The 19,693-nt window shown below is 43.5% G+C and overlaps 1 protein-coding gene across 3 annotated transcripts in view; it reads left to right on the top strand.

Moving 5' to 3' along the window:
• DCBLD1 (discoidin, CUB and LCCL domain containing 1) overlaps window positions 1-19,462 on the top strand; it is a 91,599-nt gene extending 72,137 nt beyond the window's left edge. For 2 of the 3 annotated variants that reach the window (XM_043439094.1, XM_043439093.1), the window contains 10 exons: window positions 5,512-5,645; window positions 10,255-10,295; window positions 11,243-11,458; window positions 11,855-11,979; window positions 12,249-12,408; window positions 12,497-12,604; window positions 14,073-14,157; window positions 14,389-14,438; window positions 15,214-15,333; window positions 17,408-19,462. In XM_043439094.1, coding sequence (XP_043295029.1) covers window positions 5,512-5,645; window positions 10,255-10,295; window positions 11,243-11,458; window positions 11,855-11,979; window positions 12,249-12,408; window positions 12,497-12,604; window positions 14,073-14,157; window positions 14,389-14,438; window positions 15,214-15,333; window positions 17,408-17,910 — 1,542 coding nt within the window. In that variant the 3' untranslated portion in view covers window positions 17,911-19,462. Of the gene's footprint in view, window positions 1-5,511; window positions 5,646-10,254; window positions 10,296-11,242; window positions 11,459-11,854; window positions 11,980-12,248; window positions 12,409-12,496; window positions 12,605-14,072; window positions 14,158-14,388; window positions 14,439-15,213; window positions 15,334-17,407 lie in introns of those variants that run through there. The other variant, XM_043439095.1, reaches the window with a different exon arrangement.
• The last annotated feature ends 231 nt before the right edge of the window (window positions 19,463-19,693 follow it).

Below are 19,693 nucleotides of genomic sequence, written 5' to 3'. Positions count from 1 at the left end.
TGGGAAAGCCCGATATGCAGAGTACATTATGGGAAATGCTGGGCTGGATGAATCAGAAACTGGAATCAAGATTGCCTGGAAAAATATCAACAACCTCAGATATGCAGATGATAACACTCTAATGGCAGAAAGTGAAAGGAACTAAAGTGCCTCTTGATAAGGGTGAAAGAGGAGAGTGAAAAAGCTGAGTTAAAACTCAACATTCAAAAAACTAAGATCATAGCATCTTGTCCCATCCCTTCAGTGACAGATTTTATTTTCTTGGGCTCCAAATCACTATGGATGATGACTACAGCCTTGAAATTAGAAGACACTTACTCCTTGGAGGGAAAGCTATGACAAACCTAGACAGCATATTAAAAAAACAGAGACATCACTTTGCCAGCAAAAATCCATACAGTCAAAGCTATGGTTTTTCCAGTAGTCAGGTTCAGGTGTGACAGTTCAACCATGAAGAAGGCTGAGCGCTGAAAAATGGATGCTTTCCAGTCGTGGTGCTGGAGAATACTCTTGAGAGTCCCTTGGACTGCAAGGAGATCAAACCAGTCAATCTTAAAGGAAATCAACCCTGTATATTCATTGGAAGGTTTGATGCTGAAGTTGAAGTTCCAATACTTTGGTCACCTGATGCATAGAGCCAACTCATTGGAAAAGAACTTGATGCTGGGAAAGACTGAAGGCAAAAGGAGAAGGGAGGGAGTGGCAAAGGATGAGATGGTTAGATAGCATAACCAACTCAATGGACATGAATTTGCGCAAACTCCAGGAGACAGTGAAAGACAGGAGGGCCTAGCATGCTGCAGTCCATGGGGTCACAGAGTCGAACATGACTTAGCGACTGAACAACAAGACCAAAAAGCCCCAGCTTTAGAAAACATCAATTTTATTTAAGTTGGTGGAGTGATTTTTTTTTTTTTTAAGGAAATAACTTTCCTTCCTGGAAATAACCCAGGAAAGGGCTTACAATTTTATCATGATATTATGGTAGCCAGATCCGGTGGTTATTCTCTTGGGGATGTATCTTATGTTCTGCCTTTAATATAATGAAAAACTATTAAACAAATACATGGAATTTAATATGCAATAATATAATGAAATGAATTCCATAAAAGGGGCACCTAGCACTGGGTACGTCAATGCTAGGGACCGTGGGAAATGAGAATATTTGTTGTCAATGAAGCTGATAGGTCCCATTGCTTGTTGGCCTGTAAACCTGTCCTCTTGTTACCAAGGAGGCCCTTGAACATGCCAAGTCCACTGAGAGCTCTACGCAGGGCAGGGATCCTGGAATGAAGACCATCCCATCCCCAGACTGAATTCAGAGGAAGCCAGGTGATCCCAGAGACAGTGGGAATAGGTGCCCAGCTGACCCCTGGATCAATCTGCCTTTTATTTGGGGCTGAGAAAGGGAAGCAGCCCTGCATCAACCCTATAATAGTACACAGGGTGCCCTTTAGAATAACAGAGCGATTCTGGACATCACCCAGTCCAGTCTTTTCATTGTCCAAGAGAACTGGGAAGCTGGGTCCAGAACAGTGAGATGACTTCACATCTGGTAGAGCTGGAGACAGAGACAGGGTGATGCGCTAAATTGCTGAATTTACATTCAGGATGTCTCCATTATAGCTAGCTCCTCTATTTTGTGCCCTAAGAGATAAAAACCATAATAAAACACCTTTAAAAAAAAAAAGAAAGAAAATTCATAAAAGATGAAAAGGCAAGCTGCCTTTTTAAAGATTACTATCTTCTAATTCTTTTTTTTCCCTCCAAATCAAGAAGGGGGTAGTATCTACATCTGTTTCAGCATTGTCTTCTCTTATTTCTTCTTTGTCATGAGATCCTCCCCTTTTTTCACGATGATAGAAACCATTGGAAAACTGACTCACTTGCCAAATCTAATCTAGTTCAGGAGATACGAGCTCTCTAAATTAAAGATCACAAAAGTTCTCAATTTTATTGCAACCGCATTGTTGCTGTTGTTCAGTCACTAAGTCCTGTCCGACTCTCTGATCCCATGGACTGCAGCACGCCGGGCTTCCCTGTCCTTCACTGTCTCCTGGAGTTCGCTCAAACCCATGTCCACCGAGTCGGTGATGCCATCCAACCATCTCATCTTCTGTTATCCCTTTCTCCTCCTGCCTTCAGCCTTTCCCAGCATCAGGGTCTTTTCCAGTGAGTCAGCTCTTCTCATCAGGTGGCTAAAGTATTGGAGCTTCAGCTTTAGCATCAATCCTTCCAGTGAATATTCAGGATTGATTTACTTTAGGATTGACTGGTTTGATCTCCTTGCAGTCCAAGGACTCTCAAGAGTCTTCTGCACAATTCAAAAGCAGCAATTCTTCAGTGTTCAGCCTTCTTTATGTTCCAACTCTCACATCCTTACATGACTACTGGAAAAACCATAGCTTTGACTATATGGACCTTTGTTGGCAAAGTGATGTCTCTGCTATTTAATATGCTGTCTAGGTTTGTCATAGCTTTCTTTCCAAGGTGTGTCTATTAATTTTATGGCTGCAGCCACCCTCTGCAGTGATTCTGGAGCCCAAGAAAATAAAATCTGTCACTGTTTCCACTTTTTCCTCCTCTATTTATTGTGAAGTGATGGGACCAGGTGCCATGATCTTCATTTTTTAAATGTTGAGTTCTAAGCCAGGTTTTTCACTCTCCTCTTTCACCGTCACAGGAGGCTCCACATTAGTCACAAAAATATGGTTGGTTTCATTGGTCCTCCTAGTATTATAACCTAAACCTAAGAAAAACTGTCCACTGCAGTAAGGTAAACAGTGCTGGCATTAACACAAAGAGAAGCTCCCAAGTTCAGTTATGAAACACATTTTCATGAGCTGCTTTTATCTTTTTGGCACTAGCCATCACAGAGAAGTGAGGCGTTGCTAAAATTTATTTGGGAAAAGATCCTTCTGGACTGCTCAGTCCTGGGCTAATAGCCAGATCACCCTCCCACACCGATCTGGGCTTGTGGGGGCCTCTGGGCCTGGGTACCCTGTGAAAAAGTTCCATTTCTTTCTCCCCAGCCCCACTTCCAATCACAGGGCCACCTGCTAATCAGAGGCAGCCAGGTACCTGCTCTCGGTTCATCACCCCAGCCAACAGCCATGGAGGGCTGAGCCAGCTGTTAGACCCACTCAGAGGAGATTCAGGAAATGAGAAGGGGGCTGTGGGCCCTGAGTTGCTCTTCATTCGCTCTGAGACCTTCATCCCATTTTCTTGTCCACTGAGTGTTTTGTGGCTGATACTACCATTTTGGTTTTGAAAGTGAAAGTCGCCCAGTCATGTCCGACTCTTTGTGACGCCAAGGACTATACAGTCCATGGAATTCTCCAGGAATCTCTGGGTTGGGAAGATCCCCTGGAGAAGGGAGTTTTGGTTTTGATGCCTTGTTAAATATCTAATTTTAAAATGAAACTGTGGCATGGAAGTTTCACCTTCTCAAATAATCCTCAGAATGTGTATTTAGCAAAGCAAATGTAAGAAACTGTTGTTGCTGTTATTCAGTTGCTCAGTTGTATCCGACTCTTTGTGACTCCATGGACTGCAGCACGCCAGCCTTCCCTGTCCTTCACCATTTCCCAGAGCTTGCTCAAAGTCATATCCATTGAGTTGGTGATGCCATCCAACCATCTCATCCTCTGTCATCCCCTTCTCCTCCTGCCCTTAATTTTCCCCAGCATTAGGGTCTTTTGTAATGAGTTGACTCTTCACATCAGGTGGCCAAAGTATTGGAACTTCAGCATCAATCCTTCCTATGAATATTCAGGATTGATTTCCTTTAGGATTGACTGGTTTGATCTCCTTGCAGTCCAAGGGACTCACCAGAGTCTTCTCTAACACCACAGTTCAAAAGCATCAATTCTTTGGTGCTCAGCCTTCTTTATGGTCCAATTCTCACATCCATACATGACTACTGGAAAAACCATAGCTTTGACTAGATGGACCTTTGTCAACAAAGTAATGTCTCTGCTTTTTAACACACTCTAGGTTTGTCATAGCTTTTCTTCCAAGGAGCAAGCGTCTTTTAATTTCATGGCTGCAGTCACCATCTGCAGTGATTTTGGAGCCCAAGAAAATAAAGTCTGTCACTGTTTCCATTGTTTCCCCATCTATTTGCCATGAAGTGATAAGAATGGATGCCATGATCTTAGTTTTCTGAATGTTTGAAAAAGCCAGCTTTTTCACTCTCCTCTTTCACTTTCATCAAGAGACTCTAGTTCCCCTTCAGTTTCTGTCATGAGGGTGGTGTCATCTGCATATCTGAGGTTATTGATATTTCTCCCAGCAATCTTGATTCCAATTTGTGCTTCATGCAGCCTGGCATTTCGCATGATATACTCTGATATAAGTTAAATAAGCAAGGTGACAATATACAGCTTTGACGTACTCCTTTCCCGATTTGGAACCAGTCTGTTGTTCCATGTCCAGTTCTAACTGTTGCTTCTTGACTTGCATACAGGTTTTGCAGGAGGCAGGTAAGGTGGTCATGTATTCCCATCTCTTGAAGAATTTTCATAGTTTGTTGTGATCCACAGTCAAAGGCTTTAGCATAGTCAATGAAGCAGAAGTAAATGTTTCTTCTGGAATTCTCTTGCTTTTTCGATGATCCAACAGATGTTGGCAATTTGATCTCTTGTTCGTCTTTTTCTAAATCCAGCTTGAACATCTGGGAGTTCTCAGTTCATGTAGTGTTGAAGCCTAGCTTGGAGAATTTTGAGCATTACTTAGCTAGCATGTGAAATGAGTGCAATTGTGCGGTAGTTTGAACATTCTTTGGCATTGCCCTTCTTTGGGATTGGAATGAAAACTGACCTTTTCCAGTTCTGTGGCCAGTGCTAAGTTTTCCAAATTTGCTGGCATATTGAGTGCAGCATTTTAACAGCATCATCTTTTAGGATTTGTAAGAAACTGAGCAGCTATCTATTCTTGCTGAACAAGTCACCCCAGAACTTAAAATGATGGTTTAAAATGATAGCTGTTTTCTTTGCTGACCAGTTTGTGGGTTAACAATGTGGGTTGGTTGGTTCTTAAGCTCCCTTTGCCTAGAATTGCAGCTGCATTTGTGAGACAGGTCATCTGGGGTGGGAGTCTCAGGAGGCCTCACTGACAGTTGGCAGGGCCACGTTACCTGCAGCAGAACAGAACAAGTGCTGTGGCCCAGTTCAGCCTCGGTGTGGGAGGTGACCACACATGGGCATGGCCCCCGGGAGGCATTATTCACTGGAGAGCCATGGATACTGTAGATCACCTCCCTCCCTTCCTACCTAGTGGAAAGTTTCCCAAGTTAGTCAGCATAAATATATGACTCTGATGTCATTCTGAGATGGTTATCTAATACTTTTTTCCATTCCCTTACACTTTTTATTTAAATGAATTATAATTTAGCCATATCATGGGTCATGTAGGCATCCTGACCACAAGTTGCAACAAAATGGAAAGCTCCCACCGAATGTGAAATGCATTGTTGAGTCACTTATAAGTGATGACGTTGCTGTGTTTCAGACCTCTTTATTGTGCAAAGCCGCCATCCATGCAGGAGTGATTGCAGATGAAGTGGGTGGTCAGATCAGCGTGTTACTGCGCAAAGGGATAAGTCGATATGAAGGAATCCTGGCCAATGGTGTTCTCTCAAGGGAGTAAGTACTTAGCTTTTTGTTCTGAATGCAAGGTAACCCTGCAGGCGTATGTAATCAGCTCACAATTTTTTAAAGACAGCTGGCTTGTGATACCAAGGGCCTGTCAACTGGGAAAAATAAGTGTGAGTGCTTAGAGTAGTATTTATAGTGTCCATTTGGGCTTCCCAGGTGGCGCTAATGGTAAAGAACCCACCTGCCAGTGCAGCCGACTTAAGAGATGCAGGTTCTCTCCCTAGGTCAGGAAGATGCCCTGGAGGAGGGCATGGCAACCCACTCCAGGATTCTTGCCTGGAGAATCCCATGGGCAGAGGAGCCTGATGGGCTACAGTCCATAGGGTCGCAAAGAGTCCAACACAACTGAAGTGACTTAGCTTGTAGCAATAAAATAGCTGTTTATGCTGATAAGTTAGTTAAAATGGCACATTTCTAAAGTCCCAGGGCAGCAGAACATTCTACTCTCAAGTGCTTCAGTGGGAGGGAATAAAGGCTTATTCCTCTCTAGTTTCTCCTGTTTATGTAAATTACTTATTATCGCCAATATTACCAAAGATGCTGAAGAAGACACAGGACTGAAATAAACCCAGGCAGAACCACAGAAATCCCCTAGAGGATCCCTAGAGACAGTCTCTTAAGGATGAATAATAGTTGAGAAGTGAAAAAAAAGATGGCTTTTGTTAACATTGTTAACTTCTGTTTGTGTTATCCTCTGATCCTTTAGCTTTTTATGAAAAAAGTATGTCAGTTGCTTTAAACACTTCAACCTCAGTTTTTAATGCTTTCAGGTTTCCTCAGCTTCCAGAGAGGAAAACTAGAACTGTTATAACTAAAATAGGCTAGCCTTGTGATCCAGATGTCCATCCGTGTAAACAGGCAGCTAAGACTGGTCCAGAAGGACACTCGCTTTGGAATGGGTGGCCACCTAGTGAGGGAACAGTGCTCCCCAAGCCCCTTACAGTTCGTGTCCTCAGGGATTGGCTCCAGGACTCCCGTGGATACCCAAATCCAGGGATGCTCAAGTCCCTTATAGAAAATGGTGTAACATTTACATATAACTATGCACATCCTGCCATGGACTTTAAATCATCTCTAGATTACTTATAATAACTAATACAATGTAAATGCTATGTAAATAGTTGTAAATACTATTGTAAATGTTGTGTAAAGAGTTGCATGTAGCAAATTCAAATTTTGCTTTTTGGAATTTTTTTCCCTGAATATTTTTACTCTGGTTGGTTGACTCTGGGGATGCAGAATCTGCAGATATGGCTGACTATATATACACATGGTATGTGCTTATACATATGTACCATAAACATAAATTTTATATTATGTACACATGTATTATATATGCTCACATATATGCACACACATAAGTATATACTTTTTTTTTCACTTACATATTTACCTCAAACTCTTTGGGACATTAAAATTTATATCCTGATTTATAAATGTATACCCTGATTTATGGGGAGTTTCCCAGGTGGCACTAGTGGAAAACAACCTGCCTGCTAATGCAGGAGACATAAGAGACGTGGGTTCAATCCCTGGGTCAGGAAGATCACCTGGAGGAGGGCACAGCGGCCCACTCCAGTATTCTTGCCAGGAGAACAGAAGGATCCCATAGACAGAGGAGCCTGGCGAGCTGCAGTCCACGGGGTGGCAAAGAGTCAGACATGGCTGAGCACGCAGGCTCCCTGATTTACAGTATTTATAGCTTAGCGTATTGCTTCAGCACAGTAAGCTTTCAGTGTCTGCTCAACTTTGACTTTTGCAGATCTATTTCTTTTTATGTTTTTTATGGTTTGCTCTACTGATACTACGGTACTATTTATCAGGAAGGTATCCAGCTGTGACCTAGATCTGCTGGGGTGCTATTTCTCAAATAGGAACAAAGAACCGGCCTTTGGCCTTAAGTTTGTTGTTTTTGGGTCTCTTGCCTATGTTTGAATACATTTGCATGCTTCTTTTTTAGAAAAAAAAAAAAGGATAGGAAAAAGTTAAACTTGTATTACTTGGATTTTATTTTACTTTTGAAGAAAAGTTATTTAAGCTATTGAATGACAGTAGACATAATGTCCTCAATTACTGCTGCTACATCAACTGGACTTATATTAGAAGTCACTTTATATAATTTGATATTAAACTTTAGGACAAAAACAAGAGTCCAGAAATCTAAATCATAAATGAATTAGCAAAGTTTTGCTCCAAATTCCATATAGTTATTTGAACTAATTGAGTGATTTTTGCTTTGGTATGCATAGACAGAAAGTCTAGAACTATATCAAGGTCCCTTCTCCCTTCTGGCTCTGTGGTCTTTTTGTGCCCAGCAGAAGAGAGTAAACTGTGTGCTCACACCGTCCCTTCCACTGGTTTCCATTCCCAGGTCTTCAGGGAGCATTTGTTTTGATCGGTGCTGTTTTGCTGTTGGGGAAGCACTGTACATGCGGTCATTGAACTTCTGTTCCCACGCATGATTGTTTGGTGTTCAGGAAGACACACAGAAGGAAGCATTGCCGCTGAGGAAGAAGGGGTCCCTAAAGTAAATATCTATGGTTCTTCTGGGATTCATCCCGGGTCAGGTCACTTCCCTGATCTGAGGAGACCAGAATGGAATCAGGAAGAGCCACTGACCTCACACAGAGGATGACGGCTCAGACCATCTGCTGGGAGGGCTTTGTGTTTACATCAGACAGTTCGTGATGGCTTCTACAGCCCTCTGGGAAGGCTGGCAATTCCTGGAATCTGATTCATTCACCCTAGTGTGCAAATGCCTCAATCCCATCCTCCCTAGGGGGTTTTCATTTTTAAAAGCAGCAGCTTATTTACCTACAGAATTCCCTAGGTGGTTGTATTTAATTAGTTTAATTGGGTGAAATGAAAAAATATATTCCAGCTGATAATAGAGGAAAGACAGGCAGAGAGATCTTAGAAGCACAGCCTTCCCCAGCATCATCATCTTCTCAGGGTTAACTCCAAAGCTAACCTTCTTGCCTTAACTTCTCTTTTTGAGTCACAGAATACATCTTTTAATGATTCATGGCAGTGAGAGCCATCAGGGAAGAGGCAGTATTATTTGGGCTTATCCAGCCAAACTTCAAGTCTAATACTTAGTGCAGGAATGTTAGAGAAAATGGAAAAATCAAGAAGAGGTTCTAAATACATGTTAATTTAAACATGAATCACAAAAATGTGAACTGCAACAGTGTGACCCTTTCTTTAAAGGTTAGGAAAACTGGGTCCTCACCCCCACTCAGCCACTAACTATGAACTGAAGGAGGTTCAGTGATCCACGTGGGCCTGCATTTTCTCATGTATGAAATGGTTGGTCCCTGCGTTATGCTCGGCACGGATCATAATAGAACCTGAATTTCCATGGAAAACCAAGGCTTACAGAGTCTCTTCCTGAGAGTGGACAAAGAATATGAAAGAAAAATCTGTTACTTAAGAAAAAACCAAAAAACAAAACCTTTGATATGAATGTGCTAATACTCTTGTCCAGACTATTTTGGGATTCTCTGTGGATTTCACATTTCAGTACTCTTTGTCCATTATTGCCATAGTAATTGAGTCAAAACATTTAAAACTGTAAGCAGTACTGAGATTGTAAAATAATTGAACATGACAGTGATGTCTACCTTTTTTGTTTACCTCTAGTATCCAATACATAAAGTATGATGCATATAAGATGAATCTTGAAAATTTCAAGTTTTCTATTCATTCTCTGTACTGTCACAGCATTGAGTTGATGAGGGGTTTACAAAAAGATAAATGTGATGCCTTAGGAACCTCTTCTCTGCAGGAGACAACTGCAGAGCAAGGCTGATTTGATAAGTTCGCCAGGAGAGTGATACAAGTTGTAGCACTGGGGGGCCCCGAGGGTCCAGGCCAGCCGGGCAGGACTGTCCAGCAGCCATGGGGGCCCGGGTCAGGACCTGTCAGTGAGGCGCTCTGAGTTTTCTCCAGCTGCACCTTGTTATCCAGAGGCCGGAACTGCTTCACGGCTGGGAGTCTTTGCTGCAGGAGGCCGGAGTGTGACTGGAGAGACAGACCAGGCCGAGGAGGCCCTCAGGCTGACACAGGGCCACTCAGGGCAGGAGTGAAGCCTGTAGTGAAGGCAGCATAACATGCCCATCCGCAAAGTGAGCGGGCGTCTTCATGCCTCAGTGGTCCTTGACGGTTGATCGTGAGTGGGGCGCTGTGGGGTGCCTGCCGAAGCAAAGAGCATGTTTAGGGCAGGCATCCTTTCTGCCTCCGTCACCACAGACTCATTAACTGGGGTTTCAGGGTGTTCTGGAGACCGTATATGTGTACATTCCGTCCCAGTACAGCGTGGCGTGATGGAAGAGCACAGAATTTTGATTCACAAGCAGTGCCTCCAGAGTCCTGGCCACTTGTCACCTGGGTGAGTTCAGGGAAGTTGCTTACCTTCAAAGGGCCTGAGTTTCTTGGTCTGTGAAATACCAGTGACCGAGGCAAGAGTGGCCTTGCCAGGTGCTCTGAGGACCACGTGAGGTGGGGGAAGGCTCTGAGCCCCATGCGGTAGCGCTGTACCAGTCATTAAGATCCAGTGAAGCAACTCACCTCCTCATCTTTGTGTTTATTATTTCAGCGGTTCCCTGTCAGACAAGCGATTTCTGTTTACCTCCAATGGTAAGGATCATGCTTTCCTTAAGGATTTGATAATTTAAAAATCTTCAGGGGTAGTCTATTCTTCCATACCCCTCAGATGAAATAGTTTTAAAGGATTATTTTTCTTTCCCCTCAGGCTATGTAGCACCAATATGCTGTGACTTAAAAATACATCCGCGAATAAACCCAGTTAGCACTAGGAAGAAAATATTTTTCTTTATAATCTCTCAAACTTTTGCCAAAAGGAATGAAAATTTTAAATGACATTTAAGATAAATTCCTTTGTCAATTTTTAACAGGAAAAGCTTTTGAGTAAGTATAATTTGTATTTGTGATCAAGTTATTGAAAAGGAATATATAGTATAAAGGCTTTTTTGGCCCCTCCATCATGAAATTTATTCTGAGGAAATAGTCTCCCTCATACAAAATATTTGGGGAGAACACTGTAAACTTCTCTGCCCAGGAAGAGGACTGGCCTTTATCTGCTACCTTTGCATTATCTTGGACATTGCTATAGTTAAGCGCCCAGGGGTGACGTTGGGTATGATGAACTGATCTTTGAGCACCTGGTGTACCTGCTTTTCAAGGGTACAGAGCATGAAGTCCCCCTTCTAATCAACCGAGAAGAACCTCAGCATTAAGCTTTTAAGACACCTTGCACATCACTGAAATTAGGGTGAATTTAGAAGGATAGAAAGGAAAATCTACAGTGGGGACAAAGAGATATCACTTTTAGGGGATATAAATTCTGTTAAAAAAAAACAGCAACAATTTCAAGACGCCACAGTACCAACAAGTCAAATGGAACTCTGGATCATTAAAAACTAGTAATTAAACAGTTGATTCAGTATCAGAATGGAAGTAAATCAACTGAATCATTCTAGGTGAAATGGGGTGTTTGGTTTTTTTTGCTTTTTTGTTTTCATTTTGTGTCCATATCTGAAATCTTTTCCTGCCCTTTATCCTAGGCTGCAGCAGATCCTTGAGTTTGGAACCTGACAGGCAAATCAGAGCTTCTTCTTCTTGGGAGTGGATCAATGAGACTGGAGATCAGGTCCGCTGGTCTCCTGGCCAAGCTCGCCTTCAGGACCAAGGCCCGTCGTGGGCTTCAGGGGACAGGAGCAAGAACCACAAACAGCGAGAGTGGCTAAGGATAGATTTGGGAGAGAAAAAGAAAATAACAGGTATGGACACAAGTGCAATTTCATGAAACAAGATGACTTGCCATTGAAATTGTTTTGAATTTGCATGGGTGTCTCCATCTCAAAGTACCATGTCTTGTTTAAAAGTAACAAATCTTCACCTTGTCTCTGTGAGAAGAACCTGTGTGGAGGGTATACAGATGGATGTGTGGATAAGAGATAGGTATCTCTTCGCGGAAACCTTTTTAGGGCATATTGTCAGTGTGAAAACTCATCTGTCATCACGTTTCTAAATGCAGATGAGAAAAGCAGGCCTGAAAAATGATTTGAAATTTCAGATGGGGGAGGGGAGGAAAGGAAAAGAAACCTGAAAATAATAATGCAATTTATATATAACATATTTTTAAAACTAACCCATAAGTATTATTTTCTTACAAGGAATTAGGACCACAGGATCCACACAGTCAAATTTCAACTTCTATGTAAAGAGTTTTATAATGAGTTTCAGAAACAACAACTCCAAGTGGAAGACCTATAAAGGAATTGTGAATAATGAAGAAAAGGTAAGAGACACTCTGGAGGGAGGAACTGAGTCGGAGAGCAGGCCTCCGGATATTTTCATTAGTGTGTTTCCAGAAAACAGATGCAAAGCACCACGTCCAGTTACTTAGCCTTTATGTGCAAAGCCTTGCATCTTCAATATCAGGCATGTCTATACAAATGCAACGGACATAGAATCCTGGCTTTGATTTCATATCACCAGGTGTGAGTGGGTTGATCAAGACCTAGAAACTAACAGAATCTTCAGGTAAAAGTTACTTTGTTCCTACAGGTGTTTCAGGGCAACTCTAATTTTCGGGACCCTGTGCGGAACAATTTCATCCCTCCCATTGTGGCCAGATATGTGCGCGTCATCCCCCAGACGTGGCACCAGAGGATAGCTTTGAAAGTGGAGCTCCTTGGCTGCCAGATTGCACCAAGCAGGACTCAGGGTGAGTGAAGGAGTTACTGAATTCAGGTCCCCTCCTTTCACAAACTGCTGTTACCAGTGTGGTTTCTGCAACATCTCTTCTCACTCAGATAATGACTCACTGGTGTGGCACAAAACAAGTGTGGATACTGTTGGTTCAACGAAAGGAGAAGATGAGACAATCTCAAAACCCATCCCCGCTGAAGAGATGCCCAAAGGTATGGCAGGGATTGTTCTGTGGTTTCTTAAGGAACATAGCTGGTATTCCAGCCCATAGTACAGTAGCTTCAACAACATTCTTTTTTCCTCTGTCATATAAGTGTCTAGAAGCAGATGGTTCAGAAGTATCTGCATATGCATAAGATAGTATGTATCCACACTTTTCATTGGGATGTTTTGAGTAGAAACAGTAGAAACAAAAGCATGTGCCCTTCAAACACTACGTAAATCTTCTGTAGGAAAAAAAAAAAAAAAACCAATAGCACATACACACCATGGAATACTCTAACAACCATAAAAAAGTATATTAGAGAAAGTTCTCTGAGACACACTGACAACTAATAATAAACATTAAAAATAATTTTTTTCAGAATGTAAAATCATTTGCATATTAATTTTATGTGTGGAAGATTTGAGATATATATATATATATATATATATAAGAAAATAAAAATCATCCATAAATCAGAATCCATGGTCACCATATTCCACTGTGTATCCAATTATATTTATTTTTGTAACTTCAAAACAAAATGGCAGCATACCACATATTTTGTTCTGTAGCATGTATTTTTCATCTGACATTGTATTATGAGCATTTCCCAGTGCAATTAAATAGTTGAAAAACACAGTTACTGATATCTTTATAGTATTTCTTCATATGGACATACCATCTAGTTAACCATTCCCCTGTTACTGGATGTTTGAACTGTTAGATTTTCCCCAAATTCCCACTCCTATAAATAATACCACTGTTATTTACATAAATATTGTTCCCTTCTAACTTCCTTGTCCTCCGTTTCATGAACTACACATTTCCACTCCTGATCATCCCTTTATTTTCTTCCCAGGGGACAAAGAAAAAGAAGGGTTAAGAAAAACATTTCTCTTTTAGTTTTCATAGTTTCTACAAGCCTGGGGTCTTCCGTGGCTGTTAAAGCGACCTTCTTCCTTAAAACAGACAATTGTGGGAAGACATGGTCTGATGTTGGCCTGCATGTCCTTTCAGTCCACAGTTCCAAGGGTCTGGTTCCCCGGGCTTCTGTTCCCTACAGGTCCAAACCTGCCCCCCTGTCGGGGAAATGCTTACCTGAGCCACACTGAGAGTTCTGCACGGTGCTTACATCATCTACCTGCCTGAATAAGGCCAGCTATAAACCTCCCCAACCATTTTGATTTTTAATCTAATATGATCCAGGCAACAAACTCAGAGTAAATGTTAATCCCAAGGAACATTGGAAAGTGCCTTTGGGGGGAAAAAAAAAGATCAATTTTATTTTCCTAAACTTTAGCTGGGATTCTGAGTCCTCTCTTTTTGCTTTCCAGTATCATTACATGTCTAGCGTGTGTTCTTTTTCCCCACATGTTAAACCAGTGAGGACTTTTCAAATCAGTGTTCAGTTTTAGATCATGGAATTTGGTCCCTCTTCATTTCTGTTGTAATGTGGTGGCTTTTCCCCTTTTCAGGATTAAACATCACAGCTATTGTTATTCCACTGGTGCTCTTCTTCCTGCTGGCTGCTGGAGTGGGAATCTTTGCAGTCCTTAGAAAGTATGTGACTTCACATTTAAAAACATTTTAATTCTACTTATGTCAACAATCACAAAAGTTTACTGCTCTTCATATGTTCATGTGTAGAAAGCAGCATCACTTCTTCGAAGATAAAATGTTAACTTATATTTTTAAAACAAGTTGGAGAGAGGGAGAAAGTATCAAGTATTATTTCATGAGCAGTACTTATCATTTAGAAGTCTTTTCAGTGGGATTTTTTTGTTTTAATAGGAAGAAGAAGAAAGGAAATCCTTATGGGTCATCTAAGGCTCAGAAAACAGGTTGGTTGAAAAAACTATTACAGTTTTATTCTGTCTTGGAGGACATGAAAACCCACACTTATATGGTTAAAGAAATAAGATTTAATAGCTTTAAGTTAGCAAATCTAACAGGAAAGAATATATTGTATCCTATCTCTTAATTCAGAATCTTCATAGCCAGTTTACTTTTACCTTTGTTCAACATCATCCCATCATTTGTCAAAATTATTTTTTTGGCAACTGGAGTTTGGGTCACCACACTGCCTGTCACCAAGAAGATAGCACCCCTTGAGCCTTGTGTTTCTCATTCCGGGAAATCAGGGGAAGGACTGGCAGGTTTCAGAGACTCCTTAGGACTCGGGATGCCCTGCAGTGAGTCAGCTGTGGTCCAGAGAGGGGCCAGCAGGCAGGACCCCTGAGAATCTCAAGGCCACCGTAGGGTGCCACCCTCAGAGGCTCTGAGCCGCCCGCTGTGTGGACTCTTCAAGGTCACAAATACCCTGTCAGCTCATATTAGGGAAGTTCATGCCTAGGTGGTCTAAACGGGATAATCTGGGGGCTGCTGGGTACACAAGTGCGCCTTACAGGCACAGCGGGAAGCGTGGTTTGGGTGGTGTGTGCGGCTGTTGTAACGACCTCAGCAGGCTGTTCCCACCACACACCTGGAGAGTGTGGCTGTGCATGTGTCACAGGCAGCTGGCCAAAGGCAGCCTGACGGCTGACCTCAGGAGAAACCTGTTGTGGAGTAGCTGTGTTATACTCCCGAGATAGTTGTTTCGTGTTATCTTTATTCCAGACTGTTGGAAGCAGATCAAGTATCCCTTTGCCAGGCATCAGTCAGCCGAGTTTACCATCAGCTACGATAATGAAAAGGAGATGACACAAAAGTTGGATCTCATCACCAGTGACCTAGCAGGTAGGTACCAAGTCTGTGACCGTGCTATGAGGTGCTGCTTATGGGGGAGGGGAGGCCAGGAAGAGAAGTGCGACTAAAATCTTCTGTAACAGGATCTAGTAAATCACTAATGTGTGACATTTTCTCTCTGTGCTCTGTAGAGTCACAAACTAACACTGAACTATTTTCCCAAAGCCCCATTTAGCCTAGACTCTTACACCTGCAGGGCCTCTAATGACACCCAGAGCGATGGTCCTGAAGTACCACTGAAATCTGGAAGCCCTTACTTAATCTGTTTTTGTTACTAAGGTTTTGATTAAGGCACTAGGAAAGAGGGACTAGAAAGATGAATTCAGCATAGCTCCTGCCCTGAAGAAAGAGGAAGAAGGAGATGAAGCAGTCTGTTAGAATGGCCTTAGGGTTTTGACAAGCCATTGTGGAGTCACTGGATTTATGAAGAAGGATCTATTGTTTGGTTTTTCAAAATGTCTAGTCCATCAAGGACCAATAGTTTTGTAAAGTACAGTATAAATATAAATGAAGTTTTAAAAAGAAATTGAAAAAATTGTTTTAATTTTTTTAAAAGTTTTTGGCCATGCCCTGTGGCATGTTGGATCTTATCTCTTACCAGGGATTGAACCCCTGCATTGGAAATGCAGAGTCTTAACCTCTGGACCACCAGGGAAGTCCCACAACAGTCATTTTCTAACCCATATGCTCCAGGAACTACTTTTCTAGGTGGCTTCCATCTGTGCACCCCATTTTTCAGGGCTTAACAGCTGGGAAGCATCCTCTTTCCTCTTACCTTACTTACACTGTTGGTGACCAGTTCTTCTGATGGTGGTGGTTTAGTCGCTAAGTCATGTCTGACTCTTGTGACCCTATGGACTGTAGCCTGCCAGGCTCCTCTGTCCATGGGATTCTTCAGGCGAGGATATAGGAGCAGGCTTTCATTTCCTTCTCCAGAGGATCTTCCTGACCCAGGAATTGAACCCAGCTTTGCTGCATTGCAGGCAGATTCTTTACCAACTGAGCTATAAGGGAAGCCCTATTCTTCTGAAACCTGTCCCCAAAGTGTGGTCTTTCCAAAGCTGCTGCTAGTCCCCTAATTTATGACATTTTTGTTTCATTTCTCTGCTTTTTAGTTTTATCTTTCCCTCTTCTGTCTCCTTCCAGGGTTACCTCTCTGCCAGTCACTTAGGTTTCTACACAATTAAACCAAACTTCCTGGCAGGGCACTCACTGCCCTCCATGATCTAGGGTATAGGTAACAACTCGCACTTGGGACATGTGTTTGCATTTTGGCCCCACTGGTTGCTACCCATGTGATCCTGGAAAAATTATTTAAATTTCTCTCTGCTTCAGTTTTCCATTTGTAAAAGTACTATGAGGAAATTACCTCATAACACGTTTTTCCAGAGGATTTAGCTAGTTGATATCTTAATGTTATAGAATAGTGCCTGGCGCCAAGAAAGGACTCCGTAAACGTGAGTTTTATGATTATCACTATTGCTGTTTGGTCGCCCAGTTGTGTGCTCCTTCTCACCTCACAGACTGTAGCCAGGCTCCTCTGTCCATGGGATTCTCCAGGCAATACTGGAGTGTGTAGCTACTCCCTTCTCCAGGGGATCTTCCTGACCCAGGGATCGAACCCGCGTCTCTTAGGTCTCCTGCATTGGCAGGCAGGTTCTTTACCACCAGCGCCACCTGGGAAGCCCATGATCACCATTACCGTTGTCATTAACTCCCAACCTATTACTCTGGTCTTGGCTTTCTATTAAATTTCTCCACATCTCCCCTACTCTGGTCACACCACCCTGTTCATGGTTGTTTAACAGGTTGTTCACTCACTTTCCCCTTTCCTGACAGTATTATCTTCAACTCCAAAATCTGGCCTTTCAAGAGCCAGTTTAAGAGCTCCATGATGTTCCCTCGTACCTCTAGGTGTGGTTAGAGGTAATCTCCACCTCTCGAGGCGGGGTATCTGTGCTGTTTACATCCCTGCCTTTCTCTTCCGCCTGGTACACGTCAGGCACCGGGCTGAGCACCCCCTCTGCAGACAGCCGGTACCAAGAGTCTGCTCTTTGGGTTTCAGATTACCAGCAGCCTCTCATGATTGGCACCGGGACGGTCACCAGGAAGGGCTCCACCTTCCGGCCGATGGACACCGAGGCGGACGCGGCGGGGCCGGGTACCGAGGCCGGCGGCCACTACGACTGCCCCCTGCCGGCCGGCCGCCACGAGTACGCACTGCCCTTGACCCACGCCGAGCCCGAGTACGCCACGCCCATCGTGGAGCGGCACCTGGCCCGCGCGCACACCTTCTCGGCGCGGAGCGGCTACCGCGTGCCGGGGCCCCGGCCGGCGCACAAGCACTCCCTCTCCTCCGGTGCCTTCTCCCCAGCCGCCGGCTACCAGCGGCCGCCGAGCCCCGCGCCCGCGGAGCCGGGCTACGACCAGCCCAAGGGCTCAGCCGCGGGGCGCGCCCCTCCCGACTCTCAGAAGCCCCAGGTCAGCCCCGCGAGCAGCGCTGCCTACTTGGCCCCCAGAGACTGCCTCAGACCCCTCAACCCGACGGCCATGACCGCTCTTCTGTGAACACCCACACTGTGAACGACACTGCTGCTGCGGTACTGAGCGCCGGGCCGCGCGCCGCCCTGGAAGCCGATGCGCTTGGGAGAGTGTGCGTGCGAGTGTGGTGTGTGCGCGTGCGTGTGTGCGCAGTGGACCAGGATCCTGCGGGGGAGTCGGAGAGAGCCCCCCGTCCACACTGTTTACAGAATTGTGCAGCTGGTTTTGTTCTGACCCTGAGGGCCAGCGTCTGTTGGGTTTTGTGGGCTAGAAAAATGAACATTTTTCAGATGGCGTTTTCATTTCTCTAACTGTGATACTGAGCTGCTTCGGTGTAAAATGTGCAATCTGTACAGAGTTGTATTTAACAAGAATTAAAGTAACTTAAGTTTGCTTTAGCAGATTTTCGTTCTGCAGGGAGGTTAAGTGGGAGAATGCAGCTGTTGCAAAAACATATAATAGTATGCTCACTTTTTAAATATATTTTATCTGATACTGTGTTAGCAGCAGGTCTGTTTAAACTTAATCTTGTTGTTATTATGGCTCATTTCCTTTCCTTTGATATGGAAAACTAAAAGCATTGTTAACATTCTTCTCCTGGAAGGAATGAAATTACTTGAAGCCTGCAAGCACACCGGGGTGGTTGTTTGCAATTACCACTGCAGATTAACAAGAACAAACAAAATACTGGCACCTCAGCAGCTGCCCATTCCTGAGACCCCACTTCAGGTGGGGATGTGCAGTGGCCTGTCAAGGTGTGCAAGGACCAGGTCTCTGGCCTGCTGGGGACCTCACTTCCCTCAGCCTGCGGAACCTGGCCCTCTGAGCAGCTGGCCTTCCTGACACTTTGCTTCCTGCTCACCTCAGACCTGGCAGATAACTCACTTTCACATGCAAATCTGCCTTTTCAAACTGTCTGCAAAGCCAACTGCTGAGACTTAGAGCAACCAAAACTGCTCTCTCAACAGAGTGAAGGGGGCACAGCAATTACGCTCTAAATTACTGTCAGATGCCTTTGTACCTCAGATGAAAAATACTGCTGAGGTCAGACGCCCACACTTTTCATGACTTTCATCGGAAACAGCACATTGTACTATTTGAAACACAAAAAAGTTATTTGAAGTGTGTTATTAAAAGTGACTGAAGCCAAATCTACATAGAGCTTTTTCTACTGAGATGGCTGGAAACAGCTAATTTTGTAAGAAAAAAATTTTCTCTCAAGTAGGTGTCTATAATTCCAAATTGGCCCTGACTTCAGCTGTACCTCATTGTCCAGTGGTTTTATCTGAGTTTGCTTTGTAAGTTCACTGTGGGCGGGAGGGTGGGGGGCGGTGTGCGAATTTAACCTCTTTTGTCAAAGAGGAAAGTGTGTGTTTTTGTTTTAATAGAAAATGTGGACCAAAAAATTCTTTCCCTAAAAATGTGTAATGCTAGTTGTACGACACTTTCTGTGATACTGAGGTGCTGGAGGTCACAGCAGATTATCTGTGGTTACTGTGGAGGACAAACCATTTACCTTGTGAGTTTACATGGTTTTCTATGCAGACTAATTGTAATAAACTATGCCAAACCAATTACATACCCGTCTCTCATAGGTGTCCTGCTTGCCTACTGAAGGCACGGGAGGCTCAGCTCCCATAAAAGGGCACGTGGTACAATGGGAAGAGCATTCGTGGCTTCCGCTGGTTGGTCCTAAGCTGGAAATAGGGGCAGAAATTAGGGAAGCTGTCAGTTGTTAATAAAGTCCTAGTGATCTGGGGTCAGTTGTTTCAGGCATTTTAATTTGGCTTCCTGCATTGCTTCCAGAAGT

This window comes from Cervus canadensis, chromosome 20 (assembly GCF_019320065.1).
Source record: "Cervus canadensis isolate Bull #8, Minnesota chromosome 20, ASM1932006v1, whole genome shotgun sequence".
NCBI classification, from domain to species: domain Eukaryota; kingdom Metazoa; phylum Chordata; class Mammalia; order Artiodactyla; family Cervidae; genus Cervus; species Cervus canadensis.
Note: the sequence above shows the minus strand (reverse complement) of the source record. Positions and strands in the feature narration are given on the sequence as shown.